Genomic DNA, 17208 nt, shown 5'->3' with positions numbered 1-17208 from the left:
GGGGATTCTAGATTCACTTCCTTAGAGGCAAATCAAGTTTTCTGGAATGTATTAAACTTTTTTTCTTCCAATAAATAGATTATGTCCGATCTACAGGTGAATTTACAGAAAGATTGTTTGTTGAGTCAGCTTGGAGGAGAAGCTGCTATATGAGATGATTTGGGTGGTAATCGGTCACAGTCTGAAGGATAGGTTACATATTGTCAATGCATGCAAGACATGTTCAGCTTGGTTTGGAACATGACTACTTTATAAATAATAACATGTCTGTCTTTAATTAATAGAAATGTCCCTATTGTTTTTCCCTCAGTGCTGCATAAGGAGCCTCGCCAGGTGTGTCTATGTCTATTGGAGATAGGACGCATTGTTTCGAAGTAAGTTATTTTTATTTGACCCCAGTGAAGAGAAAAAAGATTGTATATTCGCACTCAATCAAATTCCAGGACCCTGGTTTCTTGACTTATCATGGATATGTGTTTTCACCCAGTATTTTCTTTTGCTATGTTTAAAATAAAATAAAATTATCACAAAGCTAATTTAAGGATATTTTGCTCATGTTTGAGTTTAATTGCGCATTCAGCCAATTTTTTCCCCTGCCTTTCAAGGCTGCAATTCGCCTTTCTATCAGAAGATGTCACAAGGGTTCCCTTGCACAAGTCTGTCATTCAGACAAAGGTTATATAGCGTAAAAAATATAAGTCTAACTAAATATGTATAGATTATATATAGTCTATTATAATGTGCAAAATGATGACTTCTATTAAGTAAATTAGCTTCACATGATTGTGTGTTGACTGGTAAGAGCAATTCTTGTCATGACATAGCGGGAACAATAATTGTAATTAGGGATGCACGATAATATCTGCACGTCATCGGTATCAGCAGATAAAAGCTTCAAAACTTAATTATCGGCATCTGCAGATATGAAACTTTCTGCCGATAAGGTGACGTGCAAATTATGAAGCAAATGCAATATCCCTGTTGCTTTGTTCAAGTTCAATGGGGAATGTCCCTGTACTTACTGTAAGTCGCTCTGGATAAGAGCGTCTGCTAAATGACTAAATGTAAATGTAAGTCTTTTATTTGTCAGGTACACAGAACAACACAAGGTTAGACTGGGCACTGAAATTCTTAAGACGAGACAACGCAAGCACCTGGCATAACATAACATACACATACATAAGTACACGGAACATAATTTACATCTATGCTGAGCTTAAATAAGTGAAACTTCCTAAATATACAGATGGCAATAAATAATCGACTATACTAACCGTAATACTAAAACTTCCTAAATTACAGATAACAATAAATAGTACACTATACTAACCCTAAATGCACATAAAACCTGTTTCAACCCTATAACCTATTCTAACCTAAGTGGAGTACAGTACAATAGTGCAAATTGTTGTGCCTAACAACTCCCCTTACCTGTTCTAAAATAAGCGCAAAACACAGACTTGTGGGCCTTATTGCTTTTCTAAAACTGTTACTACAAATATTTGATATGGTTTCATAAATAAAGGCAATCAAATTTAAGAAACAAAATAGTTTAATAATAAACCGTCATTCTTCCGCCACTACAAGGTATAGTTCCTACATAAATTGTTGTCATGCAACAGATTGAAAACAGTGGACGGCCCATATAGTCTTTAGAGTGCCGGCTTCATTCCTTGCCTTTGCTAACGCTTCGATTTCAGCCTCTGTCTTCTCTGCATGCCTGGTCTTTTTAAACTCTTTCTCCTCCATTCTGTTAAGTCTCCCACCACTCGTCAAACGTCAGCTCACCCAGCAAATCAAAATTCACAACAAATGTTGCCATTCTCTTTACGACTAGGTTGCTTGCTACCGTGTAACTTTGTAACAGCTTTTTTATTTGAAATATTCGATGCGCAGTAATATGGAATGTTATGTTATGAGGACAACTTGAAAGGTTATGCTGGATTTTACAACGGCATGGAACGCGATATAGCCAATCAGTTTTAGAAGTTAATATGAGCGCCAACAACATGATTCAACATGTCGGCTGTGTGGCAGGACTTCACAGTATCAAAGGATGATGACAAAATGGCTATTCGCAGAGTTTGTAAAGTGTTAGTGATGTGATACATTTTAAGTTTACAGAGTAACAGCTGCATTTCTGTGCATATGTGTCAAGAATGTGTTATTGTCAACAACACAGTTTTAAGGAAAGTGTAGTTGTTAAGTTCAAGGAGGTACTGTTCAAGTATGAAAATTGTGACGTGAAAATATAAGTAGATCTGCCATATTTGAAATAATTTCAATAGTTTTCATGAGCGAATGTCTAATTCAAAAATGATACGGGACATTAAAAACTTGATTTGTATCTACAGAAAGTGCCCCATCATAATAATAGATTAATTCTAGTACAGGAGAGACTTTTCAATAATTAAAAAGCAAAGATGTATATATCGGCATCGGCAATCGGCCAAAATGAGCTTGTAAATATCGGCATATCGAATATCGGCAAAAATTCTATATCGTGCATCCCTAATTGTAATCGTAAAAGGCAAATATGTATTGTAAAGTGGATAAACATAACTAATAAATGCATTTAGCATATTTAAACATGAGCGAAAACAAATTATATTATGTGACTTTGATAGTTTGTAACTATTTTGCAAATGGTAGGCTAAACCATTTATTCATATTATAAGGTAGGCCTAAGAAAATGAGATGACAGCATAGACGGGGGCTGTTATGATCATTGAATTCATAATAGTGTAGTCGTTATTGAAGGCTTATCATTTTTTATAATTTGAGACACGGACAGACTAAACTACAGGGCTCCATGACTCCTTGATTCTACCGGCCACACTTTGCACAAGACTTCCTCCCTCACGATCAAAGTCCACCTTTTCTAATTCCTCACTAACATTATAACAGCCCTCTCAATAAAATAGCTTACAATAGCATTTCTGAAATATCAAGAGGGATTAATTAGTAAATGAGCATTTTACAACCTCTTACATCTGGCTGCAAAGAATGCCCATATTTTGAGTGTGTGAACGGAACAATAAGCTAAATTAAATGTAGTCTTGAGCTGCAAGTAGAATGGAATGCTTGGAAAGTTGGGTAACTGGATTTGAGTAAGCTAGACACCGTTGAAAGTAGAGCCCGACCGATTTAGCGGTGGATCGCCGTTATCGGCCGATATTGGGCATTTTCCAAACTATCGGCATCAGCATTTATAATGGCCCATATTTTTAATATTATTTACAAACAAGGTACAAAATCAAGGCTTATAATGGCCGATAAATGAAAAAAATATATACTAAACACCCTTCAACCATGTTATGAGGTAACATGGTTAACGAGAGTGAAAACCAACAGAAGAATATTGCAGGGATTTTGGCACATTGTTTTGCGCCGGCCGCTACCCACACGGTTAGCTGTGTTGCTCATTCCACTAATGCACAATCCTTGTTGTAAAGGGGACTAATCAGGCTTTCCAACAATATAAAATACAATGCAATTGGTATTATTGCAGGGGAGGAATAATCGACCGAAATAACATTTCAGATTCTTTTTTTTGACCGGTTTATATTTGCCGATATATCGGAATATTGGATTTTTAAATCACCAAATATTTGTATCGGTATTGGCCTTAAAAATCCTTTATTGGTGGGGCTCTAGTTGAAAGGAACTGCTGAGACCAAAATCCATTGATTAACTACGCAATTGATCATTAAAACAAGGGATGGGATATTATACCTTTCAAACAGCCTGAAAGATGCCTTCAGTCTAGTTAATGTCTTAATGCAATGTTCTGCGAACCAAAACAACGTTTACAAACGTGAATTGATCTTACTCTGTACTTCACTTGAGGCCTTTTGCGGGCATCTGTGGGAGCACTCGATGGTCTCTTAAAAAATCGCCTGATATCCATGGCTAATTAATCCATTCCGAACAGGTAGACTAATCCACAACATGTATGTGTGTACACACTTTGTGGATCCTGATTGGTGTCGCCGCCGCAGCCACAACGCATTGATTGGAGGGTCACAAACCATACAGCGCAAATGAAATGATTCAGACAGCGTTTAGATGTTAAACAATATGAATTTTAGTTGTTGGTGTTTTAAAATTACACCAAATTTGTTTGGGATTATTCCAACGGCAGAATACGAGGCTTTAGGTGTGCGTAAACGCTATTTCAGTCAAGACAGTCACGTATTAGATTTGAGCATTTATTGTTACATGACATGGACATGTAGATTTAACTTTGGCGGAGTGGATGATCTAAGGAAAGCACTCCCTGCCTCCTCGATGCAACACATACATACATGACATATGAGGCAAGGAGCAATAGAGATATAATCCCCCAAACAGCGTAGCACCACTGTTCTGAGCCACAGGAGGACCCCCTGACATCCCACGGCGTACGTACTAGTGGCGAAAAACAAGCGTTTTCTGGATGCGGGGGTCATGCTAGCATTGACGATGACTAAGACTGTGTGCATATCCGTCATGTTACATACCATCTGATGTGCGGTTTGCCGTGCATGCATGTACCATCAATGTCACTGTGAGAATGAATAAACAACTGTGTCGGCAGACCACCCGCCGTTCCCTGGCCGGTATCCAGGGTATCTCCGCAGATATCTTGACTCGGATGCTGGATTCTGATCGATTGCTACCAAATCAGAGCACGTCTGCGCATCACCAGTGCTGAGCCAAGAAGATCTACGGAGACATTCTACCATTATTGTGATCCGGTAACCTCTGGACTCCTACAATGTCCAGGGAATTGGGGCGTACATAGTGCTCGTAAGCCGAGGACCAACAGTCCCCATCATCTCAGCGTGGCTAGGCACTTGAAGATGCCCAGGTGGCAGCCCCAATCCGGAAGCATTGCGATGTATACAAATCCGGGGACAGCCCACAGCTAATCGTTGCGCGAACCAGGATCTCGTCATGGCCTGCCGGCATCGGTGACAACAGGGATCGGAAGGCGTCGCCCGGGGCGACATAGCAAGTACCGCGACATGGAGGAGAGTGGACAAAACGCAGTTAGTTCGAGCAATCACAATAGATGCACCTTGCATTGTATCAGATTGGAATGTTCAGGACACAGTAAACGTTCACTGCACAATAGTGGTGAATTTCCCACACCATGAAACATTAAAAGGTTGTGAAAACACTGACTCAAGAGTATTATCGCCGTATAGGACCCGAAGTACCCTTGTTCAGTTGGACACCAGTAAGTCGAAGGGCATAGCCCTATAACAAGCAATGTCACACAGGGCTCATATGCGCCCACAGAACTGCCCTCAAACAACTAAACCCTCAGTGGCCTATGTGCAAGATGGGTAGAATGATAGAAGACGTATCTTGATTTGGAATGCTGCTCTCTTGGCCCGTTCGTCAGCAGCTTGCTGAGGGCTCCGAACACCTTATTTGATTACTCGATACCATTTACATTTATTCATTTAGCAGACGCTTTTATCCAAAGCCACTTCCAAGAGAGAGCTTTACAAAGTGCATAGGACACTGATAACAACAAGATAGCCCCAAAACATTGCGGGTAGCCAAAACATGATGCACATATTGTGAACAACCAAAAATAAGTGCCAAAGGGAAGAACCATAAGAGCATGTAGTTAAGCAAGTTACAATTAAACAACATGAATTGCTATAAGTGCAAGTCTACCTGTAGAAAAGCAAGCAACAGTAAAAATAAGATCAACTCAAATAAAATATTTTGCAGCGAGTACAACAGTTTAAATCAGTAACCACTAACCAACAAGAGCAACAAGTATCTAAGCAAGAGTCATTGTGATCCTTGAGGAAACTAGCCTTGGGTCCAGCAAACCATTCCTAAGTACCGTTGTACTCCCGGAACAAGTGAGTCTTGAGCCTTTGCTTGAAGGTGGAGAGACAGTCAGTGTCTCTGATGGAGGTGGAGAGTTGATTCCACCACTGGGGGGCCAGGCAGGAGAAGAGCTTGTGTTGGGACCGTGCGGTCTTGAGCAGTGGGATCACCAGGCTGAAGAAGACCATAGGTGGTGGGTGGGGGTGTAAGGCTGCAGGAGAGACTTGATGTAGTCGGGTGCAGTCCCGTTCACTGCTCGGAAGGTCAGTACCAGGGTCATGAATCTGATGCGGGCCGTGATGGGTAGCCAGTGGAGGGAGATGAGGAGCGGGGTAGCATGGGAGTGTCTGGGTAGATTGTAGACCAGGCGGGCAGCTGCGATACCAGTGTTTAACATGTCTGCGCTGTGCGCTCCTTCGCCCCTGCTTAGACCTCGAAGTTGCATCCTTCATCCACCAGTGTGGATTAAAATTACCTTCCTCATGTATACGCCGGCAGACAAACATAGGCCTACAGGTGCACCGCGCACGCACCCGGGCCTAAGGTCTAGCACTGTCTGAAAAATGGCAGCATGCTTGCCTATCGGAACTCCTGAAATGAAACAAGACAGTGCGCTACACCGTCTCTATAGTCTGAATGAATACGGTGCGCAATGAGATTCCCACACTGTCCAAGTGAGCAGTCTGACTAGATATGCACAGAACCTCCTTATGATGATGTGGCCCTTGCTTCAAGCCAGACGGATAGGGAGAGGGAGGTAATTCCAGAGGGAGGGTGCGGCAGCAGAGAAGGCCCTGTCACTCCAGGTCCGGTGCTTAGTCCTGATGGTTTTTAGGGTGTTTGCGCCGGCGGACCTGAGGCAACGGGTAGGGGCATGAAGGGGGAGGAGGACAGAAAGGTAGGAAGGGGACAGGTTTTTTAGGGCTTTGTAGGTAGTGAGTAGTATTTTGAAGTTGATCCTGTGTTTGACTGGGAGCCAGTGGAGGTTTTGTAGGACCGGGGTGATGAGTTCGTAGCGGCGGGTGGCGGTGAGCAGACGAGCGGCAGAGTTCTGGACATATTGGAGTTTGTTGAGGACAGTGTTTGGAGAGCCATATGAGATGCCAGTCCAGTCTGGAGGTTATGAGGGCGTGAATTAGAGTTTGGGTGGTGGCAAAGGACAGAGAGGGCCGTAGGCGTGCAATGTTCTTGAGGTGGAAGAGGGCAGTTTTGGTGATGTGATTGGCGTGGGGTAAGAAAGAGGGGGTGGGTTTAAAATGATACCAAGGTTATGGACCTGGGTGGAGGGAAATAAATATTAAAGTCACTCATTGTTGTAATTACATGTTAGTCTTTCAAAAAAAGGAGGCTTTGACCCTGTTGTTATGGTTACTTATTTCAAACAATTTGTACAGGCTCCTACATTTAGTTATTTAGCAGACGCTCTTATCCAACTATGTAGCCATCGCAATAATTTACAACGGTGAACAGTTTTGCTGGAACTACTTAGGAAAGGTGTTCATATATCACCTGATAATGGACACCCCTGCAGCCAATCAGAATTGAGTATTCACACAGACAATGGTATACTAATACATATCACTTGGGCTGTGAGATATGGATGAAAAATAAGAATGTAACATTTATCTATAATAAAACAGTCTGTATGATTGAGGCCAGCTTAATTAAAGTATTCAAGCAAGGTGCTATGGAGCCTCCAGAAAGATGTTAGATTGTCAAATTATATGGGTGTGAGATGGTGGGATTCTGCCAAGTACAATGGATTATAAGTTTATACAGGGCATCTTTTTAAAAAATATTTTATGTATCTCTGCAGTCAAGAGAAACAATTTATACAAATTATTACATATTATATCAGAACTTCTGGTTCTAGGGGAAAATCCTTGTCCATAGAGAATTTGTTAACTCTGAGAGTTGGTCTGTGTTAAACACAGGCTTGTAATATGTAACATGTTGCGTGCATTCAGATGAGGTCTTAAAGTAGGAATGCCCATTATCAATTTAGATGCACTTGTACTGACAGCCAGCAGAAAGCCAACTGTGATTTATTTTTTATGGTGCGGCAAGTGGAGGAGATGTAGTTGTGTTGTTATTCAAGACCTATGATAATGGTCAAACATTTTTAAAGAGGGTGACTTCTTAAACAAAACATATAAGATGACCCCATATTGCAGGGGTGTCAAACACATTTTCACCAAGGGCTACATCGGAATTATGGTTGCCATCAAAGGACCAGTTGTAACTACGATGTAATGATGTTTGCCGATGTAAACACATTGTTTTTAGCTGTAACTTTTGTGAACATATTCTGCTGCGATTGCAGTCTGCCTTTTAATTCTTCGACAATCTGCTGTATTTTTGGAGGCTACCGACATTGCCTAATAACACAAAATACATACACTTTTTTTCTCCTTGAAGCACAAACATGTATTCTCTTTCCCATTTTTCTTGAAACTGCCTTCCATCCATGGCTGGATTGGCCATATGGCATACCGGGCATTTTCCCAGTGGGCCAACGCATTTTGGGCCGAATCGCCGTTATAATACAGGTCTTTTTTTTGTTTTGGTTTTTTGCCGCACCGGCCCATAAAAAACTGACTGCGGCCCATTGGTTAATTTTCTTTATTGGCACTGGCCTGACCCAATCAAATCCAGGAACCCTGTTCCCCACTCCCGGCCGCAAATTTACAAAGCCGATTAGTCAGAGTATAGGACCTGTAACAATTACGGTTACGTTACCTTGCACGCCTGGCCAATAAATGCTATTGAAGGGCGGGTCTTGGTGTGGCCATAGTGGGATTCATAATATCGCCTCCTGCCGGCCCTGAGACACAAGCTGTAGTAAGCTAATACTTATGCTGGAAGTTTAGCATCGTTTAAATGGACAAACGACCACCAAAGTGCAAGGGAGGTGCAGAAAAAGTTTTTTCAACATCAGCATTACCTGTAGAGGACGGAGGAGAGCTGGCTGGCTCAGAGAAGCAGAAACAATATATTGACAGTCAGGGAAGAAGCCGAGGAGGAGGAGAGTGACCATGACAGGTCCATAGGAGCGAGTGAGGAAAAGATGGGAAAGTAGTTGACGACGTGGTAAGGAGTAGGCAAATTAACAGGGACTCTCAGGAAGGGAGGGTGTGTGTGTGTTGTGTGCCTCACGTCATAACTGCAAAAATCCAATAAAGGGAACAATACTGAATGAAGTACTGAAGGGGAGGATTATGGGCATTTGTTTTAATTGTAAATTGTAGGTATATATCTTGCAAGTAATTGGTTGTGGTATTTCCCAGCCAATCACTGTTGATGGGTGATACCAATCATTTTCTTTTCGATCTGATACCAAGTATTTTCAAGACTAGTATCGTCGATGTCGATACCGATACTTCTATGAAATATTTGAGTAATTTTATGATGCATTCTGAAAGCCATCGTTATTAATATTATATAAACCGCAATAGGCATTATGTGTCTGTGTTGCCTCCTCTGCTCGCGTCAGGTGTGCTTCGTTGTGCTCTTTAGGGTGTTTAACTTTTAGATGCCTTTCATGTTTGTGGTATTGCCACAATGGCATATTGTTTTTTGACAAATTTCACATGAAGCTTCATCGTTGTTAACTGGAGTGAAATAATGCTTATTTTTCTTTCAGTCATGACCGCAACAATGCACTCAAATCTGTGCTGAGTGTGCTTTCACTGCATGAGAGTGAGAGAGTGTGGCGTGCTACCGCTGATGTACTCATGATAAGCACAGACACAGCGGAAGAAAAAATAGTTCCCATTGACTTTCTTATTTAAGTTAAAAAAAAATCTATACTATACAGCCTACTACTATTATAGAAATATTCTAAAATCACTTGTTTAAAAGAAATCCCTGGTAGGATCGATATTTCAAATTGAGATTCTATCCCTTTGATACAATGCTAGTATCGAAAATATCGATATTTTAGGATTGATCCGCCCATCCCTACCAATCACCCCCTTTCTCTCTCTGTCTGTCTAGTCATGCCAGGTTGTTGAGATACCACTTTGCCCGTCCTGATCCTGCTATCCTGCAAACTTTAAAAAAATATCATCCCAAAGACACGAATAACCCCAATACAATATCAATAATAATAAAAAATTAACAAAAATCATAAGTCTAAGAATTAATTAATTATTTAAGTGTAAGATCAACAGAAGTCTTGAGACCCCTCTTGAAGGTTCCAAAACTATCACATGAATACAGAACACTAGGCAACTCATATCATAGAATGCTTGCATATTTTGAAAGGACTGTCTGCAGGGAATACGTTTGATCAATCACGGAGGGTGTGGGCCTCCTGGGCCAAAAATGCCAGGGCCAATTTTTGCCCCAGTCCAGCCCTGCTTCCATCCAGGACCGGATGCAGCCTGCTCTGACTGGGGGTGCAGTGAACATTTCTGGGGGGTATCATGATTACGGAAAGGGATCGTATTATGTTTTATATTGATTTTGACACTGCTTATCGATCCAAGTGTTAATCAGGCGTGGAGCCAGATATTGTAAGCATTCGGGGATTGGCCCAAACCTAGGACGTATTCTGGGTTTGATGTGATGCTAGATAAGTACTTCCACAGTTAATGCGAGCACGCACAGGCCTTCATTTGAGCGCCCAGGCCTTCAAAATAGCTTTTTGAGCTTTATGTAAAATAAACATTGCCATTTTCCAATTGGTAAAACCTTGTCCTAGTGAAGGTGATGTCTTTTTATCATTTCTGGCTCCAAATTGCGGGAAGCAGAAACTTGCATCTAGCTTGGCTGAGTAATCTAACCAAGTTGTTCAGCAATACCAATTTGGGTTGAATGCCCGAGGACCTCAAACCATGCTCGCCTTCACCCACAGTTAAACTTTGCGTTAAACACTGATGTGTAAATACGCTTAGGGCTGGGCGATAAATCGATAAAAAATATTATCGAAGTAATGACTTCCCTCAATAAAGATATCATAACATTAATTAATTTTCAATAATTAGGAACAGCAGTCCATGTAATTTCGGTGATGTAGCAGGAAGTTACGGAGAAATGGTATACGCTTACTAAAATACACTGAGCACCTCGAGTGGAGTAGATAATATTAATTGCAGAAAATGAGTCTTGTTGCCGAAAACAGTGGCAGCTATAGCCATGGCAAGGGAGCAACTTCCAATGAAGAAATTATTGATAAAAAGGGTTCAGGCAGGAAGACTCAGTATAGTATTTACTTGATACTTTATTTCACACGTTACAACACATGATTGTAATACTTGATATGACATTATGGTTCTGCTTGCATCGGCTCCCTGTCAGCAAAGATGATGATTTAGTTTATGGTCCGGACCAAGAGATCCGAGAGAACCGAACTACAAGTGTGAACACAACAGTCATAAACTCCACCAGCGATGAGCAGTTGCCCAATTAGAAACTAGCATATCATTTTTTTACCATTTTGTGTTGATGTTAACACACAAGCCACAGTCCAATTTATTGTTCACTGAGTAAACATTTGATAGCAGGATAAACGGGACAGCAAGCAGAGATTGTAGCCGTTCCAAACTAATAGGCTACACTTCTCTCATTTTTGTAATACTCAGACCGTGCCCTGTCAGTAAATAAAGAACTAAAACTGTTTTGCCAGGATAACTGGATCTATCAGACCCTTGAATGTTTGAGACCATTTCAAAAGCTCCTTCTCGATAGAAGAAGACCCACGGATCACAAACTATAGTTTGAGTATAAACTAATCCGCCTTACATACATAGATTGTCAAATTGAGCAATACGCATTAGATTGCTGATCTACCCTGGAGCAGGAGCATGGTCAAATTGAGCAATACGCATTAGATTCCTGATCTACCCTGGAGCAGGAGCATGGTCATCCCTCTATGTTAAATCAATTTTCTATGTCTTTCTTATAGGTATGGCGTTGAGCCTCCTGTTCTGGTGAAATTTGAGAAGGAGATTGAGCTTGAGGAAACTCTGTTGATGACAAAGGAGCCAATCCCAGCAGTAAAAACCTTTACACTGTGCTGCCAACATGGTGGCCTATATCAGGTAGGTACCTCCTCTCAACAGTATTCACTAGGACTTACCACTCACCCGTGCTTGATACGCTTGCCGTTGGCTGCTCGTGGGAAATTCATAGATTCCATAAAGTGTGCAAAGTCAAGTGTCATTGGCTTCTCATTAGAAGGAGTACACTGACCACTTCACCTCATTTGTCGGCAAACAACTAATTGAACACCCATATAATTATCTTCATAAAAAGTGTGTCTGGGAGGGAACAGATTTTACGGTTTTTTTTTTAAAGTGTGTATGCATAAACGCATAAGAAAAACTAGGGCCCTTTCTGCAGCAGTGAGCTTTTTAACGCACTGCAGCACATGTGGGCTTGACTTTAGACAAGGTGATTTTGTCTCTTGTCATCTGGGCTACTAGATTTTTTTGTTACTAGCATCCTTAAACTAGCATCCTATCAGTGAATTAGTATCCTATTAGTGAATTGCAGGCTACATAAACCAAAAAACATATACAAAGTAGTTTTAGTTCTAAAGTGGGGCCCATTTAGTTTGTTTTAATGGAGCATTTCTTTGGCATGTTGCTTGCTCAGCTACTGATTAAGCAATTAGAGACATACAGAAAATGTATCTGATTATGACACACTTTTAGACACATGATCATACAGCTGTACTTTCCTTGATGCATATAAACTTCACCTTCAAAAAACTCAGGCCCTTGAGCCAGTAGGAGAATGTGATTGGCTGGCCCGGGGGGAGACCAGTGCCAATACTTTTTGACAGCTGCCTTCTAGAATTGGTAGGGTTTGTATTTGTCACATTTGTAACATTTCCAAAATTGCATAAACATTCACTGAACAAAAAGTTATTGTGGTCAGCTCAAATGACCGTGATAAGGAGGTAAGACTTTTGGCTAATGCAAATCACTAGTGAACTGTGTAACAAAGGGTTAGATTCTATGTGTGAACTTGTAATAACATACCTCTACTTCCTGCTTTTTAAAAATTGGATGATTACTTATTGGATTATTAATTAATTATTTTTGGATGAGAGGTGGTGATGTTGTGATTATATAATTTACATTACATTTAGTCATTTAGCAAACGCTCCTATCCAGAGCAACTTGCAGTAAGTACAGGGACATTCCCCCGAGGCAAGTAGGGTGAAGTGCCTTGCCCAAGGACACAACGTCATTTGGCACGGCGAGGAATCGACCCGGCAACCTTCTGATTACTAGCCCGATTCCCTAACTGCTCAGCCACCTGACTCCCAGGTGTAACAAACATTATGTACTGGAGAATTTGCCTGCTGATTTTATTCACAAAGTTGTGTTCAAATGTATCTAACAAGATGGCAGGTTCAGTGTTAGGGTCTACTCCGTTTTATTTATTTATCATGCTCTTTTATATATGGAGAATTGAGTGAATGAATTGTTACGTAGTAGGGGTGTCACGATACCAAAAATTCAGTAGTCGGTGCCAATACCATTAAAATAACACGATTCTCGATGCCAATTTCGATACCATGGTAAAAAAAAAAAAGAGGATTGTCTAAGATTCCATGTAGGCTACTTGAACCATGAACTTCTTTAAAATATTTGAAAAATAGCAAAATGTCCTACAAAGACATACAAAACATGTGCAATAGAGCATAGCACAACATAATAAAGTGCAATTAAGCCATTCAGCTAACAAGATGAACATGACATGAGTTTACCTTCTAAGCTATGGGCTAACGTTAAAACTACAGCTAACCTAAACTATGTAGGCCTACATAAGCCATTGTAACACACGTGCCCACCATCTCAAACATCATGTAACGTGTATTTTAGTATGACAGATTAAACAAACAGAAAAAAAGCATTCTTTGGATGTATTCAGAATTTCGCTGCGACTTCAACGAACATTGATTTATTTTGTATGATGCCAGATGTTAACATCGGTGCTGCGCCTCTTCTGGAACTGAATCAGAACTTGCCTTGAATTCTTTAAACAAATCCAGATGACGATCTTTCAGGTGCTTAGCTAAATTGGAAGTATTCCCCCTTGGTCTGAAGACTGCGGTAGCATTTTTTGCATAATGGCTTCTGCGGATTAATTATAACGCCACGGTCATCTGCCTCAAACGCTAACTACTTTTTTTGCCTTTCTTGTCAACAAGTCGAAGCGGGGCGGTCGCTAAAGCAGCAGTTATCTTGTTTTTCTTAATGTAAACGTCGACTCCTGAAGGCGCAGCACCGATGCTAACATCTGGCATCGGCGCTCACGGTACTTACGGTGCTTCAAAAAAATGGGCATCGTCTGTGTTTTGTTATTTTAGCATCGGAAGGTACCGTAAGTATCGGTTCTCGTGACATCCCTATTACGTAGTCAGAAGCAGTGTTGGGGGAAGTTACTCAAAAAAAGTAATATATTAATTATTACTTATTATTGTTCACTAAGAGTAGTGTGATTAAGTTACATTATTACTTTCTGTACAAAGTAATGTTATTACTTATAACATTATTACTTTATTACTTTTAATATTACTTTTAGTAGCGAGTTGTGAAAACGGGTCACCATCTCTCTAATGGTTTAAAGTGGATTTTTCGCTAGCTTCCAGCTTTGTTTCTCTGTGGACACTTACGAGAAGTTTTAAGTGCTTTTTTTGGCATTAGATCATATTTTGTTGGGGCACAGTTTGCGTTTTACTTTATTGTTTTTTCCGATATCGTCAAAGAAATTGAAATAGTGTGAAGATTTCCACGCCGAAAACGCAACACGTTCTGCGGCCATGATTGCTATTGTGTTTGTCTGCAGCGTGTTACTCACTAAGTAATAATATTATGTAACGCTTTATATTACATAATGCATTACCCCCAACACTGGTCAGAAGTGGAGTTCTGAAAGGTCTTTACATAGTTTCTTTGAATGGTTTTAGAACAAAATACAAAGTTAATAGTGCAAAGACTAACAACTTTTAATTTCAATAATATATCAAAATAGGTGCAGAGAGACTTGTCACAATACTTTTTTGTGCCACAGACCACTAAAATGCATCACTATCAGTAATACTACATACTTATCTACTGAAATGTATCCAAACATGTCATGCATTGTAAGTAATTCTCTTTTATGTTCCAGGAGCAGGGCATCAATGACCGTCCTTGTAACTGCTCTAACAGAGTATCTATTGAGTATCTGGCAGAGGGACGGTATAGACTGGGAGACAAGACCCTCTTTATCCGGGTAGGTCTCTCCGCAAAACTGTCATCTTCTTATCTCTGAAGCAGTGACTGGTGGGTGCCACAGAACTTTCCAAACCAGACGTTATCGGGGAATGAAACCCAAACCAAGGGATTCATTTTAGCTGCAACAACAAGGTAATCACAATGTGCAACAAGGGAACTACAAAGAACAACTGGTATACCAGGACAGGATTAGTGCAGTAAATTATAGCAGGGAACACCAGAAGGGGGGAGAAGGTTAGTGCAAGCAGTCTGTCAAAGTAAATAACAAAAACTATGGGCCCTACCTTCTCTACACTCCAAACCTGCCGGTGGGAAACACTAACCCTAACACTAACCTGCCAAATACACAAAACTGGCGACATCTGTTGCTTCTAACCTGGCTATATAGCTAGTTACCTACGTGATGCAGTGTAGATCCATGGGTGTCTTACCTAGCCCTTCTCCAACAAAGACAGGGGGATGGAGGGTAGACAAGACAACTTTAAACACACACATAGCAGATTAATTGAGACTTAAACAAGGGCTCAATCAGCCACTGGACATGTTGCACTTAGCCCTGCTTCTCTGCTCTCTTTGAATTATATATATTTACACAAGCCGTTCTCTCCCCAATTGGACACACGATTGATGAAATGGGACACACCCACAAACGTAGTGCACCTGAGAGCAGAGGCCTGTTCCATAAAGCGAGTTTACCGAATAAGCCAGACTTATGGCAGTTAGTCGCACTCAATTTTAGTTCATTCGGTTCCATAAAGCTAGCTCAACGTAGTTCGAACTCCGTTACTATGGCAACTTAGGCTTCGAAACTAGTCTGGGGTGCGTTTCCCGAAAGCATCGTAAGCCTAAGTTGATCGTAGAGTCCATCGTACGATGGATCTTAGTTGTACGGGCCGTTTCCCGAAACCATCGTAGCTAAAGAGGCATTTGAAAATCGTCGTAGATTAACGAGAGCTCCAGACCAGTCGTAGATCGTTAAGTGCATCGTAGCACAGAGACTCAGTGGAGACACACGTAGGCCGACCATGAAAACGACATTAAACTCATGCTGAAAGTTACTTCCGATGGAAAATAAGATTATTTTGGTCCTCCTTTTTACACCAGTTACGCTGGAACTGGGATATTTCTTAGTGAACCATACAAGTTTAACTGCCGAAAAAATATCAGAATCCGGTTTATTCTCAAGTAAATTTAGGTTACACAAAATAATTTGATTTAGTGGGTTTGGCGCATGCAATGAAGGTATTTAAAAAACAAATGTCAGTCTTATTCAAAATACTATAACATTGAAATATGGCTGTTGTAATGTGCAATAGTAACTAGAAATGCATTAACGTAATGCTTTATGAGTACAATAACACAACAACAATTGAACATTGCTAAATGACTACATGTAACATTGAAGATGTTTATTAGAATTATAGGGATGGCAGCACGCCAAGCCCGGTGGATGAAGAGGCTGGTGGCAGAGCCGAGCCTGATGTTAGGAAGTCACACAGGGTGAAGGGGCTGGGAGGGAGTGAAAACTCGTACGAAAATCATAAATGCCATTGAAGATAGCCTAAGTCCTGCACTGCAGACTTGTCCCCTCTGATATGGGGAATTGGATGTGGTCTGGGATGTGGCAAAGTAATTCAGTTGTGACAGCCTGCACAGATCTTGACACTGAGGCCTTGGCGAGCCCATGTCCATCTCCAAGAACCTTAAGACTGCCAGTAGTTGGGTTACAGGGGTCAGTGCAAAGGACCTCCTTGTTAGCCTCTGCAGGTCTGCTTCTATGTGGTTTAGGAGCATCATGATGTCATCTGACATATCTTACACTCATAATGAGTATAATTGATCAATTAAAGTAAAGTTGATTTTTCATGTCAGAAACAATGATTCCATGTTGAAGACATGGGGTATTCATTACTTATGTGTTTGTCATTTGTCACAATGTCATTTGTGGCCAATATGTGAGAATTATGAGATTTCAAACTTGGTCTTGGGAAGCTGTTGCCCTATGCAAGATTGTAGATAGTCAGCAATAGAAAATAAGACAGTAAATATGTTGGATTGAGATGCTTGTATTTGTACATTGAATTGTTTAGGCTGCTAGCTGGGACATGCCATGTGTGATACCATTCATATGCATGGT

General features: G+C 40.8%; 1 protein-coding gene across 2 annotated transcripts in view; it reads left to right on the top strand.

The window, feature by feature from the left end:
* The window catches only part of gas2l3 (growth arrest-specific 2 like 3), a 58711-nt gene that overhangs the window by 25867 nt on the left and 15636 nt on the right, over positions 1-17208 (top strand). For both annotated transcript variants that reach the window (XM_047017689.1, XM_047017690.1), the window contains exons 5-7: positions 311-374; positions 11744-11879; positions 14965-15069. In XM_047017689.1, the coding sequence (XP_046873645.1) occupies positions 311-374; positions 11744-11879; positions 14965-15069 (305 nt within the window). The remainder of the gene's footprint in view (positions 1-310; positions 375-11743; positions 11880-14964; positions 15070-17208) is intronic.

The sequence above is a fragment of the Hypomesus transpacificus genome, unplaced genomic scaffold (assembly GCF_021917145.1).
Source record: "Hypomesus transpacificus isolate Combined female unplaced genomic scaffold, fHypTra1 scaffold_62, whole genome shotgun sequence".
Taxonomy (NCBI): domain Eukaryota; kingdom Metazoa; phylum Chordata; class Actinopteri; order Osmeriformes; family Osmeridae; genus Hypomesus; species Hypomesus transpacificus.
The sequence above is the reverse complement of the archived record's forward strand: the minus strand, read 5'-3'. Positions and strand labels throughout refer to the sequence as shown.